This window comes from Solenopsis invicta, chromosome 6 (genome assembly GCF_016802725.1).
Source record: "Solenopsis invicta isolate M01_SB chromosome 6, UNIL_Sinv_3.0, whole genome shotgun sequence".
In the NCBI taxonomy this organism is placed as follows: domain Eukaryota; kingdom Metazoa; phylum Arthropoda; class Insecta; order Hymenoptera; family Formicidae; genus Solenopsis; species Solenopsis invicta.
In genome coordinates this window covers 15,308,454-15,334,724 of record NC_052669.1, presented here as the reverse complement: position 1 = coordinate 15,334,724, position 26,271 = coordinate 15,308,454, and the positions used below count along the sequence as shown (strand labels likewise).

General features: G+C 41.0%; 1 protein-coding gene across 4 annotated transcripts in view; it reads right to left on the bottom strand.

The window, feature by feature from the left end:
* The window catches only part of LOC105199515 (leucine-rich repeat-containing protein 49), a 144,340-nt gene that overhangs the window by 56,536 nt on the left and 61,533 nt on the right, over positions 1–26,271 (bottom strand). For all 4 annotated transcript variants that reach the window (XM_039451244.1, XM_039451245.1, XM_039451243.1 and 1 more), the window contains 2 exons: positions 11,605–11,756; positions 10,847–11,485 (listed from right to left, as the gene is read on the bottom strand). In XM_039451244.1, the coding sequence (XP_039307178.1) occupies positions 10,847–11,283 (437 nt within the window). In that variant the 5' untranslated portion in view covers positions 11,284–11,485; positions 11,605–11,756. The remainder of the gene's footprint in view (positions 1–10,846; positions 11,486–11,604; positions 11,757–26,271) is intronic.

Genomic DNA, 26,271 nt, shown 5'->3' with positions numbered 1-26,271 from the left:
ATTGTTCCTTTAGAACAGCAGTTGCATTGTCGATAGTTGACCCGCATATCCGCGCTCTTCCGTCTCTCAACAACGGTTTGGCAATGAAATCCTGCATTCGCGCTTTCTTGTATTTCCCCATCTCTCTCGACGACGGTTCCCACTCGCGTTTCTGCGCATTTCCCCGTCTTTCTCTTAGTGACGGTTTTGTATTCGCGCTTACGCGCATTTCCCCATTTTTCGACGACGGTTCGCACACATGCAGTGGTGCATCGTAGTGCATAACTACAGACATCCTCGTCTCTCGACAACGATTCATCATTCTGTTTGCCTCGGATTAGCGAAGGACATTTGTCTCCGTGTGCTTGTTACATGCAAGATTGCGTCAGCCATTGTTAGCAATTTCCCGCATTTGCGCGCGTAGCAACAGGCATTGCGTCGCATTTGTTCCCGCCATTTTGTGGTGTTATTCCACCGGCTTCTACGTATAAGAAGATTCCAGTCTTATCAACATAAGGCATAAGGACCTCGAGTTGCTCTCGCTTGAACAAATTCAGAATAAAATGATGAAGAGAGATCTGCCTCCTTCGTTCCTATCCTGACAACTCCCTTTCATTCCATGCGGTCTGCTCCTAACTAGGCGACTACTGGACGGTCCCCGCACGCGATGGGTAAGAAAAGTACGTGCTCGTTTGCCGACTTTACTAATTTTTATCTTGGTAACTATTGCGAATTTTGAAAAAAAAATAAAGGATTTTTCTTCTTTTCTATATGTATATACAGGATATCAGAGTGTTAAAGTTCACTTATGCTCTCGTGAGTTGATAGAGCAAGTCAAATTGAGAAGAAGAATCTTTTACCAATTTTTTCAAAATTCACAATAGTCACCGATAAAAATTAGTAAAATCGGTGAATGAGTACGTATTTTCCCTACCCAAGGCGTGGCAGGAACCGTCTAGTGATCGCCTAGCTAGGTGCTGGCGGCGGGGCGAACGAACAAGGGAACAAACGGCTAAGAACGGGAATCTTACACCGCTGCTGGCTAGTTGCTGCTTCTCCCTCAGAAAGTAGGATAAGGAGACCAAACTTTGGGTAGTAAAAGTAGACCCAAATTCCGTCGTAAAAATGAGTTCGGTATTTGATCACTCGCGTCGCATGATCGTTAGTACTACAGTTTCTGTTGGTTAATAGTTCATAGAACCCGTGATGAGAATATCCATCATGCTTAGAACCAATAGAAATGGTAGTATTAACGATCATGCGACGCAAATGACCAAATACCAAACTCATTTTTACGACAAAATTCGGGTCCACTTTGATTACTCTCTGAGCATGAAGTTCGGTCTCTTTATCCTACTTTTATCCTACTTTATGTTCTCCCTCCTCACCTCGCCGCCACACCACCTGCTGTGGCACCTTAGTAGACCTATTCTTTAACTTCATAACGACAATTTGGTATCATTACAGCGTCGTTGCGCACATATTATACATAATAAAAAAAGCTGCGCAATGACACGTAACGATATCCCTAGCTGTCGTTAAGAGTTACAGAATACGCCTACAGGTTTGGCGATTAACGAGCGGTCCCCGCGTACAATGGACGGAAACTGTATTATCGACCTCGATTGAGTTTGCCTTTCACTTTAGCATCCCCATAAAGATAAAAATTCACGCTTTCGAACGCTGTAAACTATATTTCTTAAATTTCTTACTTCATTTTTAGTGTAAAAAAATCTTCAAGAAAAATCAACTTAAATAATCAAAAGGTTTCGTCCTTTAAAATGTGTCCTGGAAGATCGTTTTACAATTTTTTTTACAGTATTTAAAGTTCAAGTATTGACTTCAGCAAAGATTAAGTGAGCGATCAACAGCAAAATTAAAAGATCATATACAGTTACTCTCCAAAAGAGAGTGTAACATGATAAATCAAATGCTTCAAAACACATTTTAAAGCTTAATGTTTCTACATATTTTTAATATCGACTTTAAAAATATATACTGATTTTTTACGGAGCTGTACCGATAAAAATACAGTTGCAGCAAAATTTATTACAAATTTTGCGAGTTTATCTGACGTGAATTAAAAATCGCACACAAATGCAGTTTACAGCGTTCGAAAACGTAAATTTTTATCTTTAATTTGCGTACTTCTTGAGCGTTATATGATTTTTATTCATCAATTTATTCAACATTGAAAAAAGGAACCATTTTTGCTTTAGTGTTGAATAACTCAGTAATAAAAAATTGTACAATGTTCAACAAATACACAAATTAAAGTAAAGATTCACGTTTTCAAATACTGTAAACTGCATTTGTGTGCGATTTTTATTTCACGCTGTAGTAGTAGGTACTTTATTCCTTGCGGAGTACATTGCAACCTTCCGCTCCGCTTACATAGTTTCAACCTTTTTATTCATTGCTTCTTTTACAACACACGAGAGAGAGAGAGAGAGAAAAATCACTCATCCATCCACACCTCCACACTCATTCTTTGGACATCCGTTTCCGCCGCTTTCTTCCACCCTTTCCTCTCTTCCTTCTACACTCTTATTCATACCCAGCCACCCTCCTCCCTCCCGCATCTCCTCCAATTTTCTCATCCAAACTTCTCCCTCCCCCTCTCACCTAAAACCTCTCCTACCATCTCCTGCCATCCCTTCTCCGTCCCCCAATCCGTGCATTCCTCCCATATATGCTCCCACGTTTCCTCTCCCCATCCACATATCCTACACTTTCTTTTCTCTTTCTCTTCCCAGTATCTACCTCCTCTCATACCATCTCCTAACCTAAACCTCGCAATCCTTTTCCATCTTTCCTCTTTCCAATCCCTCTTCAAGTACTCCGGCACTCCCTTTCCCTTCACTCTGCTGTACCATCTGTTGAACTTCGAGCTCCTAATTTTTTCCCACCTTTCCTCTTCCTGCCGCCTCCTCTCTCTTGCCAACACCTCTTCCCCCCTTAACCCTCCCTCTTCTCTCAACTTTTCTATCTTCTTGATGTTCCAGCTCTTTTCTTCATAGAAACTTCTTCTTTCTTCCTCCCATTTTCCCATCACCTTCCCCTCCTTCGCTCTACCTCTTATCTCCTCCCAACACAACCTTGCCAACTCCCCCCCTCCTCCTTCTCCCAGTTTCTTTTCATAACTCCATGCCCTCATTCCTGCCTTTCCCCTTAATTTTTCCCTCTGCATCTCCTCCCTTACCGTGTACCCCGGTGTGTACCTTCCCACCCCTATTACCCATTTCAAGTACCTGTCCTGTATCCTCTCTACCTTTTCCCTTTCTTTCCACCCCCAAATTTCTGCCCCATAGCTAACCACCGTCCATACCAACCTATCAAATAACCACATCCTTCTAGCCCAGTTCTTTCCAAATTTCCTTTTCCCTATTCCCCATACTTCTCTCATCACCACCGCTCCTTTTTTGACTCTCTCCTCTATATGTTCTTTCTGTCCCCCATTTGCCATCATCATGTAGCCCAAATATTTATACCTTTTCACTTCCTCTATTTCATTTCCTTTCCATTTCCATATTATCTTTTTCTGTCTCCCACCCCCTCTTCTACACCTCAACACTTTTGTCTTCTCCACATTTACTTCTAATCTTTTCTGTTCTACATATTCTTCTAATGTTTTTATTAACCCTTTCATCCCTGCTTCATCCTCTGCCACCACCGCCACATCATCCGCATATGCCAGGGAATAAATTTTTCTTCCTTTCACCTTTACTCCCCCCCATCCCCCCTTCTCCAATTCCTCATCCAAATCCGCTAGTAGTAGTGTGAACATGCATGGGCTCAACGGACATCCCTGTCTCACTCCTCTATTTGTCCAAAAGTTTCCCCCCTCTCTTTCCCCCACCCTTACTCTACTTATTGTTTCCTCCAAAACTTCCTCACACCTTACCACCAGACTCTCTCTCACTCCTTTTCTCCTCATTGTCTGTACCAGTATCTCCCTATCCACCGAGTCAAACGCTGCTTTCATATCCACGAACATAACTACTATTTTGCCTTTTACTTCCGCTATTTTCTTATTTATTAAATAATTTAATACGTATATGTGATCTATCGTTCCTACTCCTCTCCTAAACCCCGTTTGACTCGGTGGTAATATCCCTTTATTTTCTACTTCTTCCCTCAATCTCTCCGCCAAAACCGCCGCGTACACTTTATACGCCGTTTGCGTAAGCGTAACCCCCCTATAGTCTTCTACCTTTTCCCCCTCCTCCTTTTTCACTATCGGTACCACTATCCCTTCTCTCCAATCTTCCGGCCATCCCACTCCCTTCCACACTCTATTACATATCTCCCACAGCCATTCCCTTATTTCTTTTCCCCCATATTTCCATACTTCATTCGTAATCCCATCCCCTCCTGCCGCTTTTCCGTCCCTCAATCTCCTTATCGCCCTACCAATTTCCTCTCTACTAATCTCTTCTTCCTCCTCGACCCCTCTCCCCATTACCTCCCCTCTTATCCTCCACTCTACTCCCCCCAACACCCCTCTAAAGTGTTTTTCCCACTCCCCCATTTCAATCCCTTCCCTGACTCTCTTTCTCTTCCTCCTTCCTTTATTCACTACCTTCCACACGTCCTTTTCGGATCTTATTCCTTCTATATCCCTCTCCCATCTTTCCCTCTCCTTTTTCTTCTTCTCCTCACAATGTTCCCTGTACCTCTTTCTCATTTCTTTATATTTTTTCCCTTCTCCCCCTCTCTTCCTCCACCATTTTAACTCCTCCATAACCTCTCTTTTTCTATCCCTACATTCCTCATCCCACCATCCTCTCCGTTCCTTCTTCTCTTCCTTCTCTACTCTCTCTAATGCCACTTCTACTTTTCTCTTCATTTTCCTCCAAACCTCCCCTACCTCCTCACCATCACTGTCCCTCTTCCCAAGGTATTCCTCAAATTTCTTTTTTCCCTTCTCCGTCCAAACCCCCCTTCTTCCTCTCCCTTTCCTTTTCCCGGTCCTCTCTTCCCTCCGGCCTCCTCCCTCCACCCATACCGTTATCGGCTCATGATCGGAGTCTACCCAATCCTCCACCTTCATCTTTTCCACCTTCCTTCTTGTCTCCTCATTCCCGATCACATAATCTATTACGGTCCCTTCCTTCCCTCCTGTATACGTCCATTCCCCCTCCTCATCCCCCTTTACGCTTCCATTCAATATTGACCATCCCAATTCTCCTATATAACCACATAGCTTTTTTCCCTCTCTATTCATCTTTTCATCCTTCGAGCTCCTCTTTCCCTGTTCTGCTCCTCCCTCTTCATCCTCACCTATTCTTCCCCCCTCTCTCCCCGTCCTAGCATTGAAATCCCCTCCTATTAACACCCTCACCCCTTCCTCTCTGTCCTCCATCCACTCTCCCAGCCTTCCCATTTTTCCCTCCAAATCTCTATTTACATATACTCCTATTAGTCTCCACCACTCTCACCCTAAATTTACTTTTACTGCTTGTAATCCCTCCTCTTTTCTTTCCTTATCATCCTTTTCTCTCCCTATCCCTTCCCTTATCCCCACAATCATTCCTCCCATTGCCCTCCCTTTCTTACTCTTCCTTGCCGCCTCTTGCACTTCCCACACGTATCCTTTTGGCAGCCATTTTCGAACTCTTTCCCATCCCTTCTTCTGTAACCAAGTCTCACTCAGGAACATTACATCCCATTCTTTTAGTCTCTCCCTGAAATCCTTCTCTTTATTTTCCATGCCTGCCACATTCCAAAAGCCTATTTTATACTTTTTGCCATCCTCTTTTTTCTTATTCCTCCTCTTTTTCCTATGCTTCTCATTTTCTATATTTCCAACTATTTCTCCCTCTCCCTCTCCCTCCGTCCACCTCCCTACTAAAAATCCTCTTTCTCTTTTTCCACTCCTCTACCCTTCTCCATCCCCCCTTCCATTCTCTTACTTCTTTTCCGTGCCATTCCCTCAACTCATCCTTAATCTCATCCCATACCCATAATTTCTCCTCAATCCATATTTTCATATAACCTACTCTTACTTTCCTACCTTCCCTCCTTATTCTTTCCGCTTCCTTCCTTATCCACCACTCTATCCTTCTCTCCTTTTCTGTCAGATCATCCACTATCCACTCCCTTCTTTCCCTCAGCTTTGCTTTTCCTTTCATCACTTCAATTTTCTATGCCTACACTTGCTAATCTTACCCATACCATTTCCCTTCCTTCCTTATCTTTTTTCCCTATACTCCTTATCCCTTCCACTCTCGCTGTCGCCCCCGTTGCCCCCACTATCTCTTCTATCTCTTTTCTTAACCCCTCTATTCCTTTCTCCTTTGCTTTCACTCCTTTTACTATTATATTCCTCTTCCTTTCTTCCCTTCTCCTCTTTTCCCCCTCTAACTCTATTCTCTTCATCTTTTCTTCTAATTCCTTCATTTCTCCCTTTCTCCCTCTCTCCATCTGCTTTACCCCTTCCTCTTCCTTCCTTTCCTCATCCCCTTCCTCTTTCTCCTCCCTCCCCCTACCTTTCTCTATCTCTTCCACTCTTTTCTCTAAACTGTCTAATCTTTTCCTCATTTCTTCCATCCATTCCCTCATCTCTGCTTTCCCCTCCTTTACCTCTCTTAATTCCGCTTTAATTTCCTTAAAACCCTCCCTTACTTCCCTTAATATCTCACTCAACCCCCCTTCTTCTTGCCTTTCCAGCTGTTTTTCCGGCGATCTCACTACCTTTATACTTTTCTTAAAGATATCTGCCTGTAATGCATCTATCTCCTTCCTTTTCTCTCCTCTCTTAAACGCCTCTATCAGTGATAAACTATATGCTCTATCCCTCATCCCCTCTGCTTTGCTCGGTCTCCCCACCCTCCTCTTCCTCTGTCCCCTCCTCTACTTCCCTTTCTCTCTCCTTCCTTCCCTCCTTTCCTTCCTCCATCTCGTCTTTCCTCTAACCTGCCTACTTCCTATTCACGAGTTTATTTACTTGCAGTCGGGTTGTAAAAGAAAAACAAAAATTTCTTTTAAGTAATGTACATATGTATTTTTTTTTCTTTCTTTCCCTTCCCCTCTTTCTTTTGTAGAAAATATGACTCTTTTATATTTAAGATGATCACTTTTACTAAAAAAAAAAAAAAAAAAAAAAAAAAAACAATTTAAACAAGTTTTATAATATTTTAGCTTATTTTTATAATTATTATACCGCTGTAGCAAATGCAAAAATATAAAATCATATATTAAGATATTAAATCGGTTACTCAAACGTTACTCTAATTCAAAATTTCCCGCTACTGCACTTACTCTCTCCTGCTCTGCTTCTCACTTCTACCGCCCGATGTCGCTACCCTCCCTCTTTTCTGCTTTCTCTCTACACTCTAAACCTGCTCTCCCGTCTAACCTGCTCTCCCGTCTAACCTCCAAATCCCGTCCCAACCCTACTATCCCTAATGTCTCCCTATTCTCTTCCCCCGGCCCTTTACCCTTATTCACCCTCTGCCACCAGCCCCTTCCCTTTCCCTTCACCTCCTCGCACTCCACCACGTCTCACCCTATCCCCTAATACCTGTTTATCACTCGCACTCTCCACACACACACGTCAGTCACTCTCGCTACCGGAAACGGAAGTCCTATTTCACGCTGTATAACTTGGCAAAATTTTTATAAGATTTTGACATATGTTGGATTTTTTTTATGAACTTAGCAAAGCTCCACGGCGTAAAATAAAAATTTCCCAAAAATGCGGTTTACAGCGTTTAAAAGCGTATATCTTTATTTTTAATTTGCGTACTTGTTGAGCGTTATATGATTTTTATTCACTAAATTATTCAATATTGAAGCAAAAAAAGGCCATTTTTACTTCAATGTTGTTTAATTCAGTGAAAAAAAATCGTACAACGCTCAACAGGTATGCAAATTAAAAGTAAAGATCTACGCTTTCGAATGCTGTAAACCGCATTTGCGTGCAATTTTTATTTCGCGTCGTGAAGCTTTGCAAAGTTTGTAAAAAATTTTAAGATTTGACTCCTTATTTGAATTCGCGTAACTTCGTAAACAATCTGTAAATCGTTTAATGACTTATCAATCTCGAAACTAGAGATTTCAAACTTTAAAATGCTTTGTTTAATATTTTTTACAATCATTTTTGACAAAGTTACATTCTCTTGAATTACGCCTTTTTCGAAGTCAGAATAGGTGATCCCTTAATTTTGCTGTCAAGTGTATATTTTTTGTTCTTATTTTTTAGACCTTTTATTCTTGTTATATATTTTTTGTGTTCATAAGAAATTTTAATTTATTTAATAATAAAAAAGCATTTTTAAATTTCTTGATTTTTCAAATAACATTTTATATTTAAAACGGTTTAAAAATTATATATAACAATTAAAAAATATAAGATTTAAATAAAATAAAATTCTCCGCGGGGATCGAACCTGAGATCCCAAGCGTACCAGTCAAAGTCCTAACGCCCCACGCTACGTGTTGCTTACTCGACAATCGTTTCTCTATAACGGTATTATAGATGCTGGAAATATTTAATCTTCATTTTCTCAAGAATACTTAAGTTTCGCAATAAACGGATTTACTATAGTAAAAATGTGAGTCAATATTACACATCCATAAAATTTTATTAAAATCGGTGAAACAACCGATATTCCGTTACTGTGTGCGCGGACTCAGCTCGCGGTTCGGTTAACGCAATAGGTTCGAGAGAGAGAGAAAATAAATCCGTTCTGACAGTACGTGTTTGAGTTTATTGCTGAATAGTGCGTTTGATACAATTCTATGTTGCAATAATGCAATTAAGAAAAATGAAATAAACGCGGATAGACAGATTACGTTTCGATACAAATATATTTCACGATAGTATAACGAAGGTAGCGCAGAAAAAGAATATTACATTTCGATACGGATATAAGTCGCGATAATACCAGGAACGCAGTGCGGAAAAGAATACAATGGTTTCGGACGGTAGACTATTTACAAGATATTTACAGACGGCCTTGGCCGTGAAGCCGAGCGGGAATCTCGCGATTCTTAGAAGTGGGGTCAGCTTTCTCAAGTATTTCGGCCGGTCGAGTGCCGAGACGCGGTTGCGTTGGTATGGGGCAGGACGCGAGGCGCGCCAACGGCGCGAACGCGTGGGCTAGCCCGACGTGCTTTAAACGTTCGGCGATCGCGCTCGTAGTGCGTTCTCGGCTTAACTCTTAAACACATAAGTGAGTCTGGGAGACTTTCCCGAAAAAACTTTGCTTTCGTGCCATTTTATTTTAGTTAAGCAATAAAGTTGATTAATTGTAGCAGTCGATAGAGGAGACTTCAAACTTTTTTTCCACCCAGCTCGATTCTTTTTTCTCAATCCGTTTTCACACAGTAAGTGATCGAAAATCTAGGGGAATTTTCAATATGTGTTTAAGAGTTAATAGCCGGTGCAAAGTCGCGGGTTTCTTTCTGATCTGGACCGCCCGGAGCCATCAAATACCTTGGTGGCGGCAAAAAACCTTTACCGCCTTCGGTCTCCAGAGTGGTTGTACGAAAGGAAACTACGCTCTCTCGAGCGTTGGCTCTATTGAGTACCTCGATAGCGGCAAAGTACCTTTACCGCTTGTTCTGCCGGAGGAGTTTCAGATCGGGATCAGGATCGCGGAATGGATGCTGAGCGTGCGAGCGGAAGCCTTTTATACCTCCTAGCTCGCGCGCTCGGTCGTTACCGTGCGCTTCCGTTCTTCCTCGAGATTTCATCTCGGGGTTCCCGTTCCTCCGCGGCCGCTGGTACAAGCACGCTTTTCACAGGGATTTTTTCTTGGGGCTGGTCAGCGATGCGCATGCGCGCGGTCTTATATCGCGTACGAGTTTGCCTCGTGTTCACGGCCGTCTTCGGCTGTTAGCGGCGTTGTTTTTGTAGCAGCGTTTAGACAGGCGCGAGCGCGCCTTCTGTTATTTAAAGCCAAACAGCGGCCTGCGGCTGGTGTTCGCCGGGAATGCTACCTGCATGAGTTGTTACATTGGTGATTTATTTCTCAAGGGTTTCCCTTGTGAGCTGAATTGGTCAAGTAAGGTTGATTGCAAATGGCGTCCACAAGTCAGAAAAGATATTCCATTCAGCGGACTACTTCTCAATTAGATATCATAAATCAGGAATGCTTTTTCGATTTGTGCGCTATTAAGTTGAGTCTCCTCCCTTTTTATTTCATATTTTTTATATTTTGAGTAATACAATACAAATAAAAATAAAGAACTAGATATAAGCGATAAAGCTCACGCGCCAACTTGAGCGTCACAAGATTAGCGCGTATTCATTAACTTTAATTTCTTTTCCTACAAAAATTACTTTTCGGACACAATTTTGCTAAAGAAAAACATTGTTTCTTTTAACATGAAGAATCATGTTTAGAACTTCATAAAATTTTTCTTTCAAATAAAATACAATAATTATTTTATTTAATGTAATTTTGTATACCAAAACTTAATTTACATTTAAAATTAATATTTAGATTAATTCACTTGCATAATAAAATTGTAATTTAGAATGTATAAATATTTTGTATAATATTAGTATTTTTAATTGCACACTTATATCCGCGCTAATTCTCATTAGCTTCATTTCCAATTTTTAATTGTTTAAATTTTGAGAAACCTGAATTAATTTAATTGCCATAATAAAATTATCAAAGGAATGGAATATATTCAAATATTTCTCTCATACAGACTTAAAAGTGTAAGAAATGTATTTTTAAATAATAATTTATAGTATGAATGTGTAAACTCAATACTGATGTGCAATATTAATATGCAGATAAAAAATAAAATTACATTTTTTAAAAGTGTAAGCACATCCAATTAAACTAAATAAAAATTTAACTACAACTAAATAAAACTTATCACACTCATAAATCAAGATACTTACTTATGAATATCATTATTATTCAAATATAATTTTTGTAATTGAGGTGTCTCATCAAATCCTAGCAACCTCTTTAGTTTATTCCGACGTAAATTAAGTTCTTTTAATGAGATTAAACCTTGAAAATCATTGCATCCTATAGTTTTGATGTTATTCCCTGCCAAGTTTAATACTTTCAACGACGATAAATTCTCCAAGCCCGTAATTTGTTGAATTTGATTGCCATGCAAATCCAAAACTTCCAATCTCAAAAGTTGTTTTAAACCTTCAATTTTTTTAATTCTATTTTTTCCTAGTAAAAGTACTCTTAGATTCTCTAAAAGATGAAAATCGCATACTTTCTCTATTTGATTATCATATAAATCAAGAAATACAAGCTTTGTTAACTGAGAGAAGTTGGAGCTCTCGAGCTTGGTTAGCAGATTATGTTGAAGAGACATTAATCGCAACTTGGATTCTCCAATGACATTAGGAAATGTTGTCAGACCTCGCCTATCAAGACATATTCTATTAGGATTCTTTTCTCGTTCTGCAGAAGTTCTCGATGCCACGATTGTTTTTGTTTCTCCTGTCCATTGTAACGTAACCACCTCACATCCTTCAGTTTCTGCATGTTCAATTTCAAATTGGGTTCCAGTACAACTGCCAATATTAAACAATTATTTCCAACATAAAAATATATAACAATTCAAATATTAATCAAATAAGCTGACTAATAGAACTTTTCTATTTGTAAGTTTTCTATTCTCTAAAGCAATTACCTAAATGAATTGTAGCAACGCTTTGACAATTTTGGAGGTATCGGCGCACCTGGCAAAATTGGTAGTGCAGCTGCAATTGTCAAAAACTGATTCTCCTCTGAAATGCTGTTTCCAGTTGATTGCTTCTTTGTTTCAAATAATATTTTTTTCGTCTGCAAAAGATGCAACAAACAAATTGCTACGTTATCACAAGAAAAAAAAGAAAAAGACATAGGTCGATATTCATAGTCAATTCTTATTCCAAGATCTTCAATAATGCCATAAAACTGTAATATGGCCTTCTGATGGGTTGATGACAGCTTAAGATGGTATTTAACACGGTCTTAAATATAAGAATTGATTATGAGATCAAATTAAGCTAAAAAAAAATTAAGTCAGAATTAAGCCTAATTTATGGAGGTCGTAAGAAATTAACTAAACACAATCAATTATTTTTCTATAAATTGATTATGATTGGCCAATTTCTTATGGTAACGGCTATTATAAATCAATCTTAATCCTCAAACACATTTTATCCAGAAAATTACATGTTTCTCGTCTGGTTGACCTCACTTAACTTTAAGAAACTATAACTTTGGTCCCAATCAATATTTTTCAACAATCTTTTCCTTTAAATCAGTCCTCGAAGTTAGTTGCTCTAAGTTGCTCATTTCGAGCCGATTCCTGAAGAGTCGTCTACTGTTCCTCCACTACCGCTCGCCGCTTGACGATCGAGTCGACGATCACGCCGCTGGCGCTCTGCATTAGGACCATTCGAGTAATTTGTCGTAAAAAGTTTTCCTTTTTACATAATTTTTATAAATAAAATTTTCTGTTATTTACATAAATATTTTTTGCAAAAATATAAATGACAATAATGTATGATTATTAAAATTAAGATAAATTTTTACGACAAATTTCTTGAATGGTACACTACCAGCGTATTTTTCACTCAGGGACGCTCCTGATGCAGAGCGCCTGCCGCGTGATCGTTGGCTCGACAGTCAAGCGGCGAGCGGTAGTGAGAGGACAGTGGGCGTCGCTTCAAGAATCGGCTCGAAATGAGCAACCAACTCCAAGCACTGCTTTAAATAAAAGTTTAGAATCTCAAAAATGTGCTTACACAATTGACATTGTCGAAAAATGATTTATTGCGAAATTATAAAGAAAAAACAAACAGAAATAAAAAATTGTTCAAAAATCCATTTTTCCTTAAAAAAAAATCATATCTTTGCAGCAAAAAAATTTTAAGGATTTTAAAATACGGTGCAAGCTAAAGAGTGTAACGAACCGCCTTCCGACTCCCCCCCGGACCGCCTAACCGTCCGAACCGTCCGGCCGAACATCCGCCGGACGGCCGTTAAACGGCGCATAGCGCCTAGTAAATATAAGAACACTGGAGCAAACAAGCGATCGCTCCCGCGCTCTCATCTTCGCGCGCACGCGCTCTCGTTCCCGCGCCGTCCGCAACCACGCTATGCGCGCGTGGTCCGGAGCAAGAGACCCGAGATCGAGTGGCGGGGATGCTGCCGCCGGACCGCTCCGCCGTAACGCGCCGCGCATCCCCCTCGCCTCTATTCTCGGGTATATAAGGCGACGTTCGCCGGAGGCAGGGACCTGATCCGCTTCTGGCCGGTCCGCCGAACAGAAGTCTCCCCAGGTTGTTACTGAGATCGAGCGCCTCGGTCTCCGCTTAGTTACTTAGCTGGCAATCGCTCCCGAGCCCGATCCTAAGATCCGCTTCCTGGCTCATCAACCTGGGCTCAAGAACAACTTGGGCCCCGTCAAGCCACTTGACACGAAGGCGATTCTCCATCCGCCCCGCCTCCCGAGTCCGACGCCACCTCACGTACGGGGGTACGGTGCTCCGTGCCTCCACCAAGCGCACTTGGCGTGAGGGGGTGTCCTCCGGTGAACATTTGCGGTCTTAACCGCCTCGCGACGGTCCGCGCTACGAACCGACGAAAAGACACGGATCCGTTTACGAGCCGCGCTCACCGTTCCCCGCGCCGCGTCACCGCCAAGCATCACGGCCATAATAACAAGGCCGCCGAGATTCGCGGAAAAACACGCGACTGAATGCCCCGAATCGCATCGCACGCGACAGGTGAACTTGTAAATAGATTCCCGTGTGTATACACTCTGCCGAGCCGAATTTCTGTGTCACGTCCGTCCGCGCGCCTAACCGATTTAAATCTAGATATCTGTACCGCGTCCGTCCGCGCGTCTAGGCGATTTAAGATTGTATCACGTCCGTCCGCGCGTCTCGTAGATTTAAGTTCTAACTATTTGTACCGCGTCCGTCCGCGCGTTTAGACACAAGTCTCTGTACCGCATCCGTACAACCGCCGATATCAATGTACCGACGTTTAGTGGAATAAACCCGGTGATATTTTCCAACATTCAGAAACGTCTAATTCCTCCAAGCGACCTTTCGCGCCCGATCCTGTACCGACGACCGTCCGTGCGCGAAATAGGGTCGTTACAAGAGTTACAACTTTCAAAAAAATATGGCATTATCATTCCTTTTAAAAGGTATAATTTATATAGCAAGGAGTATATAAATAGTACAAAAGTATTTTTAAGTATTTAAACATTTATTTTTTTTTTTTAATAACAGTTTTGCATCAAAAACTTTTTAAGGACTATGCAAAGTGTAGTTTTAAAGCAAAAAAAAATAATATTTAAAAACAAATTATGCCAATGTCATTCTTTTTAAAAAGTATAAGGTCCGCCACTTAAATCCAGACAAATTTGAATTTGATATTCCCGCTATATTAGAATGCTGCAGTAGATGTCACATGACCTAAAAATAGGTTAGGGACATGAATAAGACGTTAATAACTTCAAAATGGCCGAATCGTTCAGGTCAACGTCGGAATATAACCGAAGAGCGGCAGTTATTGAAGATGTCCGCGCTGGAAGGACGCCAAGCAAAATTATCAAATTCTTCGGATACCCCAGGAGGACGATGTATGACATTGTCCATAGATACGCGGCCTCGGAGGAGTTTGAGGTGGACTCCTGTACTCCGGCGAGAAAAATACACAAAGGGAGAAGGCAACACGGACTTCGAAACTCGTTCAAAAAGCACAAGACCTCATTTCGGAAGACCCAAGAACTTCACTCGCAAAATTAGCGACCATTTTAGGGTGAGCAATACCACCGTCCGTCGGATTGTTCAAGAAGACCTCAAATACAAGTCCTACGTCCTCAACAAGACGGCGCACCTGCTCATATGAATCACTTAGTGCAAAACAGGCTATCGGACAATGTCGACATGTTTTGATCGAAAAATTTCTGGCCTCCGAATAGTCCCGAATGTCCCGATCTGAATCCTCTCGACTACTACGTGTGAGACATAGTCGAGAAGGTTACTAACAAAGCAAGATATTCCAGTGTGGCTTCCGCTATGCCATTGAAGCGACATTCATGAAAATGACCGGGCGCAATTGCGGACAACATGCTCGCGCTTTCGGAACAGGATCAAAGCGATGATCAAGGCGCAGAGCGGTTATATTGAATAAAAAGTCTCAGAAAAAATCTCTTAACTATAAAATAATTTATTTGTACTTTTACACATTTTCTGTAATAAACACCTATTTCGCGAAAAAATTTTCATGTCCGGATTTAAGTGGCGGACTCTGTACGTGTAACAAAGAGAATGTAAGGTATTTTTGATTAATTTAAGGTGTTTAAAATTGAAAATTGACATGTTTCATGATTATATTTCGGACCCTGCGCAGAAGTCCCCTTTTCCACAGCACAGTATTCTAACTTTAGATAGAGTATATGCGAGTAATATACGTGAACGGACCTGTTTGAACGTATTTTGTCCAGTTTTTTTTTATATAAGATTACTCACAAAAAGTTTCACTCATACACAATGTTAGTCCAACAAACGTCAGCAAAACTTTGCTGCCATGTCGTTTGAACTGCAGTTGACCAAAAAAGTTGATCAATCATATCAATTAAAAGGAGAAATTTCAAACTTTTTTTACACCCTGATCCAAACCTGCTATTTCATTTCGTTTTCGCACAGCAATCGATTGAAATTTCATAGAAAAGTTCCCAGAAACCCTTATGTGTTTAAAGATTAAAGGTCTATTTCCTTATGCATGTGCTAATGAACCAATCAATTTCCTTATGCATATGGTTATGCAGCTTTGCAAGTTTGTCTTAGAATGAAGCCCTATTATGATGAATCTACAATGAGTCGGTAGTCTTATAGCGCTTTCAAGTGCAGTAAATTTTAACCAAATCCCAGTCAGGTAAATGACGCTAGAATCATCCAATCAGAACTTAAAATAAAGCAAGTGAGATCATTAATCGGATTAACTTAAAACACATTGCACTCAAAAGCGGTATTAGTGCAATCACATGGACTGATATTTTCCACGTTTCAATCTACTTTTTAAAACATGCTCAACAGAAAACGCTTAACGCCTCTGATTTTGATTACGCAATACGAGGTGTGTTCAAAAAGTATCGCGAATTTTGAATTTTCGCGGGTTACGTATATTCGAATTTCGATCTTTTTGTGGCGTTATGTTGGTACTCATGTCTCTCACTTATGCCGACAAGCTCGGCCATTTTGAATGTTCACTTAATTGTTGACAGCTGCTTTGCTTGCACGTGTTTTGGATCGTCGTCGATTTTTACCTATTCAAAAAAATGGATCAAAGAACCTGTATCAAATTTTGTGTGAAAAACGAAATTAAGTGCGCGGATGCATTCCGAATGTTGACTGTGGCATACGGAGAAGCTACCTTGGACCGAAGCAACGTTTATCGGTGGTACAAAATGTTCTCAGAAGGCCGAGAAGATGTGAACGACGAAGAGCGTGCCGGACGCCCGAGCACTTCAACAACAGACGAAAAAATTAATGAAGTGGAGAAAATGGTATTGGCCAATCGTCGAATCACCGTTAGAGAAGTTGCTGAGGACCTAAACATATCGATTGGCTCGTGCCATTCGATTTTTATCAATGATTTGGGCATGAGACGGGTCGCCGCGAAATTCGTACCAAAATTGCTCAATTGCGACCAAAAACAGCATCGCATGAACATTGCTAATGAGATGTTGGACTCTGTCCGCGACGACCCAAATTTGCTCCAGAGGGTCATAACTGGTGACGAATCGTGGGTTTATGGTTATGACGTGGAAATCAAAGCTCAATCATCTCAATGGAAGCTGCCGCACGAACCAAGACCGAAAAAAGCGCGCCAAGTTCGGTCGAATGTGAAAGTTTTGCTGACAGTTTTCTTCGATTGCAGGGGCGTGGTGCATCATGAGTTCTTGCCACAGGGTAGAACGGTCAATAAGGAATATTACCTGCAAGTTATGCGCAATTTGCGCGAAGCAATCCGCCAGAAACGCCCGGATTTGTGGAAGAACAAAAATTGGCTTTTGCACCACGATAACGCCCCTGCTCACACATCGTTGCTTGTGCGCGACTTTTTGGTCAAAAACAACACACTAATGATGCCGCAGCCACCGTATTCCCCAGATCTGGCCCCCTGTGACTTTTTCTTGTTCCCTAAACTGAAGAGGCCCATGAAAGGACGACGTTACGCTACGCTTGACGAGATAAAGACGGCATCGAAGGAGGAGCTGAACAAGATAAAAAAAAATGATTTTTTGAAGTGCTTCGAAGATTGGAAAAACCGTTGGCACAAGTGTATAATATCTCATGGGGATTACTTTGAAGGGGACAAAATAGATATTCATGAATAAATAAATAATTTTTGAAAAAACACAAAATTCGCGATACTTTTTGAACACACCTCGTACGTATTACGCGGAAGATATCAATCCATGTATCTGTACCCAGATAACAATTTGTGACGGCTCACGTCACCCTCACAGCGTTATATCACGTGTGCGTGCAACATTGCAGAACATTACAGTTACATTGCCCTATCAATGTGATAGCGGCACATGTGCGTGCATAGAAGATGGCATTATGAAGTCATGAGTGAAAAGATATATAAGTGCTCAAAAAGAATATTTTAGATACTCTATCATTATGTATGATTGTGTATTTATCACAATAAATATTTTTATGATAAAAATTTATATCACGCGGACTTTGTGATACTCACACGTGCATGCACCAACGCAATCACTTTACCTTTACAACGTGATAGAATAAAAAATGACCAAAATATTAAACTGTCATGCATTTTACAATTTTATATAAATGTTCTTATTAATACAACAATGTATAAAAAATATATATTTTAGTATAATAGGAAACATTTTATATATGATTTTTATTTATAATTTTTATTGCTACATTGATCAGAAATTATTATAGGACAAAACTAATAAAGTTTCTCTTTTATTATAACTTTTAAATAATTTTTAATATAAAATTTATATGTAATATACATTATATATATATATATATATATATATATAATATAGTTTTATATTATATACAGATAATATGTATAACACCAAATGCATCATCTGTTGCAACAAGTTTCCATAGTTCGAGTAAAGACGTTGGAACTATGTAAGTACTACTTTAATCTGACCTTATTATGATCGATTCTACCAGCGTAGATTAACTTTAATCTTAGTTCAACTTATTCTTCATTCTTTTTTAGTACTAAGAATTAGAAAAAGATAAAGAGTAAGTTAAACTGAAATTAAAGTTAATCATTAGTGGAATCGGTCATTAATGTAACACGTAAATATAACTATAAAATTTTTAAATATGTTTCTAAATTTTGTTGTTCAGAAATTATTTATTTTTTATTACACGTTTTCAGAGAAAAATTGCAACGAGAGTTGGAAGCCATGAAAGAGAAATTTGAAAAATTCAAACAACAAGAGAAATTGAATAGATGAAGTTGCCTTTAAATAATTATTCCAGTGTCATATTTATAAAATTTGTGTGCATGTATTTTATTTGACCTTACGTTTTCAGCAAGAATCTTAAATTGCAAGTGGTTGCAATGGAAAAAAAATTGAAGCAGCAAAAGCGACATTGGTCTCGGGACATTCAACAGTATGAGGCCAAAATGCTCGAAAATTTGGGGAAAGTTTTTACGTCGGGTCAAATACGAATGTTATTGAATCCCAACGTGACACGCGTAGCTTGGTCTTCAGAAGACATAGCGAGTGCTATATCTTTACAATGCGTCAGTCCCAAAGCTTACCGATATATGAGAAATGTAATGAAAATGCCTTTCCCTGGTCTTTCAACGCTAATAAGTTGGGCACGTGACATTAACGAAACCCAATGACATACTGGTAAGTTTTGATGTGGTTTCATTGTTCACAAATGTCCCGGTCCAGGATACGTTGGACATTATCAAAAAGTTTGACAAACTGCTGGCCAACTTCGTCCCACTAATAGAACATTGCCTAACCTCGACCTATTTCCAGTTTCAAGGAGAATTCTTTGAACAAACCTTTGGAGCAGCAATGGGATCTCCTGTTTCACCCATTATTGCAAACATTTTCATGGAACATCTCGAAGGCAAAATTCTGAAAAACGCACCCCTCAAACCTTCCACATGGTTCCGATACGTAGATGACACATTTGTTATATGGAGCCAAGGCAAAGAAACTCTCCCACCCTTTCTCGCTTTTCTCAACGCCCAACACCCAAACATTAAGTTTACAATGGAGGTAGAACAGGAAAACCAAATTCCCTTCCTAGACGTGTTGGTTCGAAGAAACGGAGATGGTACCTTAAGCCATCGGATTTACCGAAAACCAACCCACACTGACCAATATCTTCACTCCCATCACCATCCTTCACAAAAGAATTCAGTTATCAGCTCATTAGTATACAGAGCCCTCACAGTTTCTGAACCAACGTTCCTGGATGAGGAGTTACAACATCTTAATCAGACCTTGATTAGGAATGGGTACAACAGCAAGAATATTAATCAGATAACTAAGAGATTGAAGAACAAGATCTCCAGTCCCAACGACACCGAAAATCTGGATGAAGAAAGAGAAAAGAAAATGACGGCTGTCCTTCCGTATCTTCAAGGTACAACAGAGCGCATAGGCATACTTTTGAGTAAGCATAACATCAGAGTAATCTTCAAATCCCAGAAGAAAATTGCTCAATTCCTCCCTAACCCCAAGGTTCAAAGACCAAGCCTGGAAACTCCAGGTGTGTACAAGATACCTTGCGTTTGCGGAAAAGTGTACATAGGAGAAACCGGGAGAAAGATCAGTATACGGATCAAGGAACACCAGAGGTGTGCCAAATACAGCCAATTTTCACAATCAGCCTTGGCGGAACATTGGATGGAGACTGGACATGCCGTGCAGTATGATAAGTCTACCATGTTGGCCCCGTCACAAGGCTACTTCGCCAGAAAATATCGGGAAGGTCTGGAAATCTTAAAACCTGACAACCTCAACCGTGACAAAGACCTTCAAGTAAATCCTATTTGGCATACCGTTCTCCCGGGTTTTTTAATTGACCGGCCGGTCAATCAAAACGCTCCAATTGGCTGACCAAGTCAAACTCCCCACCCCACCGGGCACAACGGGGATATATAAGGACTACCACAACCGAAGGGAGCTCAATATCGGAGCACTCAGCCCTGATGATGCAAGCTGCAATGTTTGCGAAACGTCGGCAAAGTGCCCAACACGCACGTGGCATCTATCCGGAAACCTTCTCGGTTAACGTGACATTAACGTTGATCCTGGAGTGTTCGATACAATTCTGGACTGCATAAAATGTAAAGGGAAATGCATGAAAACGCATGAAAAACTAGTCATAGTCACATTTGACGATATCCACTTGTGTAATAAAATTGCTATCAACCACAAACTACAGCAAGTTGTTAGGCCACACAAGTCGTGCCAGTGTGTGATGGTCCGTAGTTTATTTTCAAAATGGAAACAACCGATATATTACAATTATGATATGACAATGAAAAAAGATACGTTTTTGTGCATTATTTCACGATTGCATAACATAGATTATACCGTTGTTGGCATGACATGTGATATGGGCTCAACGAACATGGCGCTATGGTGTGAATTAAATCTTGGAGTTGCTCCCAAAAATAATTATTTTCAGCTTCCTATTAACGAAAATCTAAAGATTTTTCTGTTTGCAGACATGCCACACTTACTCAAGTTAGCAAGAAATCATTTTCTTGACAATGGATTTAGTGTTGGGGGACATAGCATGGATAAAAAATGTATCGAACAAATCTTAAGTATTAATGCAAAAGATGTAAAAATCTCTCACAACATTTTCCAATATCACCTTGATGTTCGAGGTTGCAAAAAACAAAAAGTTATTCTTACCGCACAATTATTTTCCAAACAGCTTCAGCAATAAAATGGTATGGACAAAAAAGATATCTTGACAATTTTGATTGGAAGAAAACAGCGTGCGTTATCCGTTTATTTAATGACTGGTTTGATATCTTTAATGCCAGTAGTATGTACGGCAAACATGAAGGCAAAAATGCGTACGGTGTTAATTTAGAAAAGCAAGATAGCATTTTACATGAAACGACCGAACTAATGAACGAGATGACAATTGGAAAACATAAAAGTTTAATTACATTCCAAAAAGGCATTATCGTTAGCAACTGTTCTTTGCAGCAATTTTTGCCATACATTAAGGAAATGTATTCTACCGATCACTTTAATGTGAAATATATAATCACCAGACGGTTAAATCAAGATGTGCTTGAGAACTTTTTTTCATTTATTAGAGCCACTGGTATTGCGTACGACAAGCCCACCGCTCTCGATTTCAAATACAGGCTAAAAAGATATATTTTAGGCAAGCACTCAACCAATCCATTTTGTAATAAAGGGGCTTGTAATGTTTCGGCAGAACCTGATTTACCTTGTGTCCCCTTTTGATACTGGCAAAGCTACTGGCAAAGCTACTATCCGACGAAGTACTAAGTGGAATGCTTAAACCGTATGCGTTGGAGAATTATGAACCACCTTTCAAAGAAGAAGAACTGTGCGCTGAATACGAAGAAAATAATAATGTAATCGATTGCATGCGATTTGTCTATGTTTCATCCGGCTGCGGAAGAAGAGAAACTTCTTGCTTCAATAGATAAAATGGACATAATCGATACTATTGAAGATGAGGGATTAAAATACATTGCTGTTGCCTATCAGTTATGTTGGGGAGGGTTCCGATAGCGCACATCCCGATAGCCCACCAACCAATCATCTTGACTTATCTAACCCAACCTACGGAAAATCTCTAGGCATCTGCCATTGTGAGTGGTTTGTGTGCTATCGGGATGTGCGCTATCGAGACCCGCCGGTTATGTTGCCTATCAGTTTAAATCAAAATATTGTAATTTAGGCATCACAACTCTCGAGATGCCAATTAGAAGCGATGTAGATTGGATTCAGTTCATTTTTCGCGAAAAATGCATGTACCCGACGGAAATTTTGTTAACGACAACGCGAATAATATATATCGAATTTGAAAAATATCATGGATCCCAACTTCGCGAAAACAAATTTATTTTTAAATAGATTTAAGGCCAATAAACGAGCAATAACGGTTGTCGTATATAAAATATTTATTCCGTTATGGAATTTATTAAATTTATTTTTAATAAATTGGCGACAATTGTAGAACAAAAGATACAACCGCAGAAATTACCTCGTGCAATAATTTTGTGCCTTGTTCATACACAAACGTATATTCGTGTTCGTGTAATAAACAGGCAAATAAGCGAACAAAACAAAGATAAAAATAAGAAAAAAAATTGTGAAATTTACTAACAATAAAATATAATACATTAATCTACACATCTCTGTCATTTTTTCTACCTTGAATATATTTTTTCAATCTTCTCACACCAATATTTTCGAATCTACTATTTTTTTCTTATATTGATTTAATTTAAATACAATAAAACATTTCTTATCGTTCACAATATTAAATGCTGTTTTGCATTATATTCTTATATATATATATATATATATATATATATATATATATATATATACGAGGTGTGTTCAAAAAGTATCGCGAATTTTGAATTTTCGCGGGTTACGTATATTCGAATTTCGATCTTTTTGTGGCGTTATGTTGGTACTCATGTCTCTCACTTATGCCGACAAGCTCGGCCATTTTGAATGTTCACTTAATTGTTGACAGCTGCTTTGCTTGCACGTGTTTTGGATCGTCTTCGATTTTTACCTATTCAAAAAAATGGATCAAAGAACCTGTATCAAATTTTGTGTGAAAAACGAAATTAAGTGCGCGGATGCATTCCGAATGTTGACTGTGGCATACGGAGAAGCTACCTTGGACCGAAGCAACGTTTATCGGTGGTACAAAATGTTCTCAGAAGGCCGAGAAGATGTGAACGACGAAGAGCGTGCCGGACGCCCGAGCACTTCAACAACAGACGAAAAAATTAATGAAGTGGAGAAAATGGTATTGGCCAATCGTCGAATCACCGTTAGAGAAGTTGCTGAGGACCTAAACATATCGATTGGCTCGTGCCATTCGATTTTTATCAATGATTTGGGCATGAGACGGGTCGCCGCGAAATTCGTACCAAACGCCCCTGCTCACACATCGTTGCTTGTGCGCGACTTTTTGGCCAAAAACAACACACTAATGATGCCGCAGCCACCGTATTCCCCAGATCTGGCCCCCTGTGACTTTTTCTTGTTCCCTAAACTGAAGAGGCCCATGAAAGGACGACGTTACGCTACGCTTGACGAGATAAAGACGGCATCGAAGGAGGAGCTGAACAAGATAAAAAAAAATGATTTTTTGAAGTGCTTCGAAGATTGGAAAAACCGTTGGCACAAGTGTATAATATCTCATGGGGATTACTTTGAAGGGGACAAAATAGATATTCATGAATAAATAAATAATTTTTGAAAAAACACAAAATTCGCGATACTTTTTGAACACACCTCGTATATATATATATATATTGTCACGTACTTTTCCTGACGCCGGAGAGCAACGGCGAAATACGCGATCAAACAACGGAATGACTCGCGAAACACGCGCGGGAGCGACGAACTAACTGAGAAACACCAAACGCTCGCACCAAATCGCGAGATTGGGTGCCAGACGCGATGATACCGGTCGCGTCTCCGGGTTCACTCTTCAACGCTAAACACGGCTTCACAAGACGCGAGAACGTGTCATGCCGAAACGCGAAATCGTCGCTCGCACGCGGCCAGCTAGCTCCTCTAACCGGTAGAGGGGCGGGGTAGCGGAGACAGGGATGAAGCGGCTCTCTTACGGGAGGCGACGGGTAGGCGAGAAATCAAGTAAAGTCAGGCCGATATAACAGATAGAAAACACATGTATTGCAGTGCATAATAGAGACGGCATACAATAAAATAAGAACAAAAAAGAATAGCGGTTAACGTAAGAAAGAAAGACAAAGAGATAAGGCGTTGACTAAAAAGAAATTAACAAGTCGGACGCGGGAATTACTTCACTCAGACCATGATTACGCTACACGCACCGATCACGACGACTGGTCCCGCGCGAAGCGCGGCAGCCAATCACACGCGCTCCGACCGGCGCGGCAAGAACGCGAACGCAGAGCCTCCGCTAAGGCGAGCCACGTAACTCTGAGACACGAGTGCGTACAATAAAAGCTCCGCGCCGGCGACAACGCAGTCGCCAGAACCGCAATACAAAATTAATAGAACACGCGCGATACACCAAGTCACCGATATCTCGGGCGGCCGTATGATCACGGCCGTAACACGACTCACGCACGTGCGCGAGGGCTTTGCGGTTTCCCGGGAAGCCGGTCGTCCGCGAGCTTCTACGGCGGGACGGCTCAAACACACGCGGCAGCCGACAGCTGGGTGCCTCGACGAGGTCTCGGGCTTGAGGTGGAGAGCCAGCCAAACACTAAGAAGCAAGGTGCGTTCAATCGCCACGCGGCGGACGCACTCGCACACTAACCTAATGGCTCTACTTCAGAACGCGAGCCGGTCGACACCGACAGCTCGTGGCTTTACACAGCGGTTAGACGGGTCACCTCGACTTCAGCACGGTTCTTCCTCCGCTCCTCGATCCGCGGGGCTTGTCCGGGCCTGGCACACTCGACGATAGCCGCTCCCGATATCTCCAGCCTATATCTCGCACGCTCGCTCACGCTTCGCACCGCAGGGATCGCCGGATCGCACGCAAAAGCCGAGAGGATCGCGTTCGATGCGCGATCGATGAGCGCTACCCCTCCCACAGGGTGCGCGATATCCTTGCGCCTAGCGGCGCGGCCTATCAGCGGCCGCCCTTATCTAGCCGTGACGTCACGGCAGCGCAGTGTCGGGTCTCCGCAGGTGTCGTGCGGTCCCCGTCGGCATCCGACATCCTCGTCGTTCTTGTCGTCCTCGCGGACGACAGCAGCAGAATTTCTCCAGCGGCGACTCTTCGCCGCTACCCTCCTCGATGGACAGCCGGCATTCGACAGCCCTGGTCCTGGCTGTTCGTCCGCTCCAGCCTGTCCATCAGCTGTGCCACTCGCGAGCCTCCTTTGCGTGGCGCTTATCTGTCGCCACGTCTTGTCTCGTCCTCCTCTCCGTCGGCGTTTTCCTGTGCGCCGGCCCTGGACGATCGCCCTCTCCCTTTCCTGTCGCGGTCCGTCTCCCTCGCCGCTGCTGGTCCTTCGGCGGCGTTTGTCGAGGTGCCCGCGGTTACATGCAAGAAGCCGCGAATGAATAAATAAAATAACACGCAACGCAGTCCCGCCGGAGATTTCGCTCTCTCGTTGAGTGCCCGGCCCGGTCGTACGCGCCTCCTCGCGCTACGCTTAGGCGGAAGACGAAATGGCGAGGCAGATAAAACTGCCACGTCACAATATATATATATATATATATATTTTTTTTTTAATATTCATTTTATTCTATTCCTCAAATAAACATTTCAAAAAATTAAAATATTACAAAGAGCACTGTAAGTATACTAAATAATACATTCGAATGTACCGCGAAACGATGACGTAACTTGGTGACAATTCTGATTGATCGCTCGGCTGTCACGTGATTTAACGTGCGCAAGAGCATACCCTTGTCTTTGTACCATGCCATGGACAGAATCAAACACGCTGGGTGTACATACACCGCGAGACCGCAAAGGTGTAAAAGTCTATGGTGTGATTATGCGTGATTGTGCGTTAGGATTTTACTGATGCAATATTTGTTAAGTTAACTTTGTAGAGTGGAAGGTTGAAGGAGTTTGTACCAAGAAAAAGAAGAAAGTAGAAAGTTGGAGGATAATTAAATCATTTGGAGGTATGTACATACATATTTATTATATGTTCAAGTAAATGTTATGATTACCACCATCACCTTCAATTTTGACAAAATTAGGTTTATTCGACGCGCTTTTGCACGAAATGAACAAATCTGGCAAAAAAAGTGTCGGACTGCCTTGTAAACCGAGATATCAAGCGTTAAAGTTGACAACTATTTAGATTAGGATACCTCACTTCATGAAAAGTCGCAAACTTATCGTGGAACATCTAAATCGGCTTAATATCTCGGTTCGTGGAACAGTCCAACACGTTTTTTGCCAGATTCGTTCATTTCGTGAAAATGTGTCGAATGAACCTAATTTCGCCAAAATCGGAGATGGTGGGGGCAATCTTAACATTTACCTGAACATATAATAAACATGCATCTACATATCTCCAAATGATTTAATTATCCCTCCAACCTTCCACT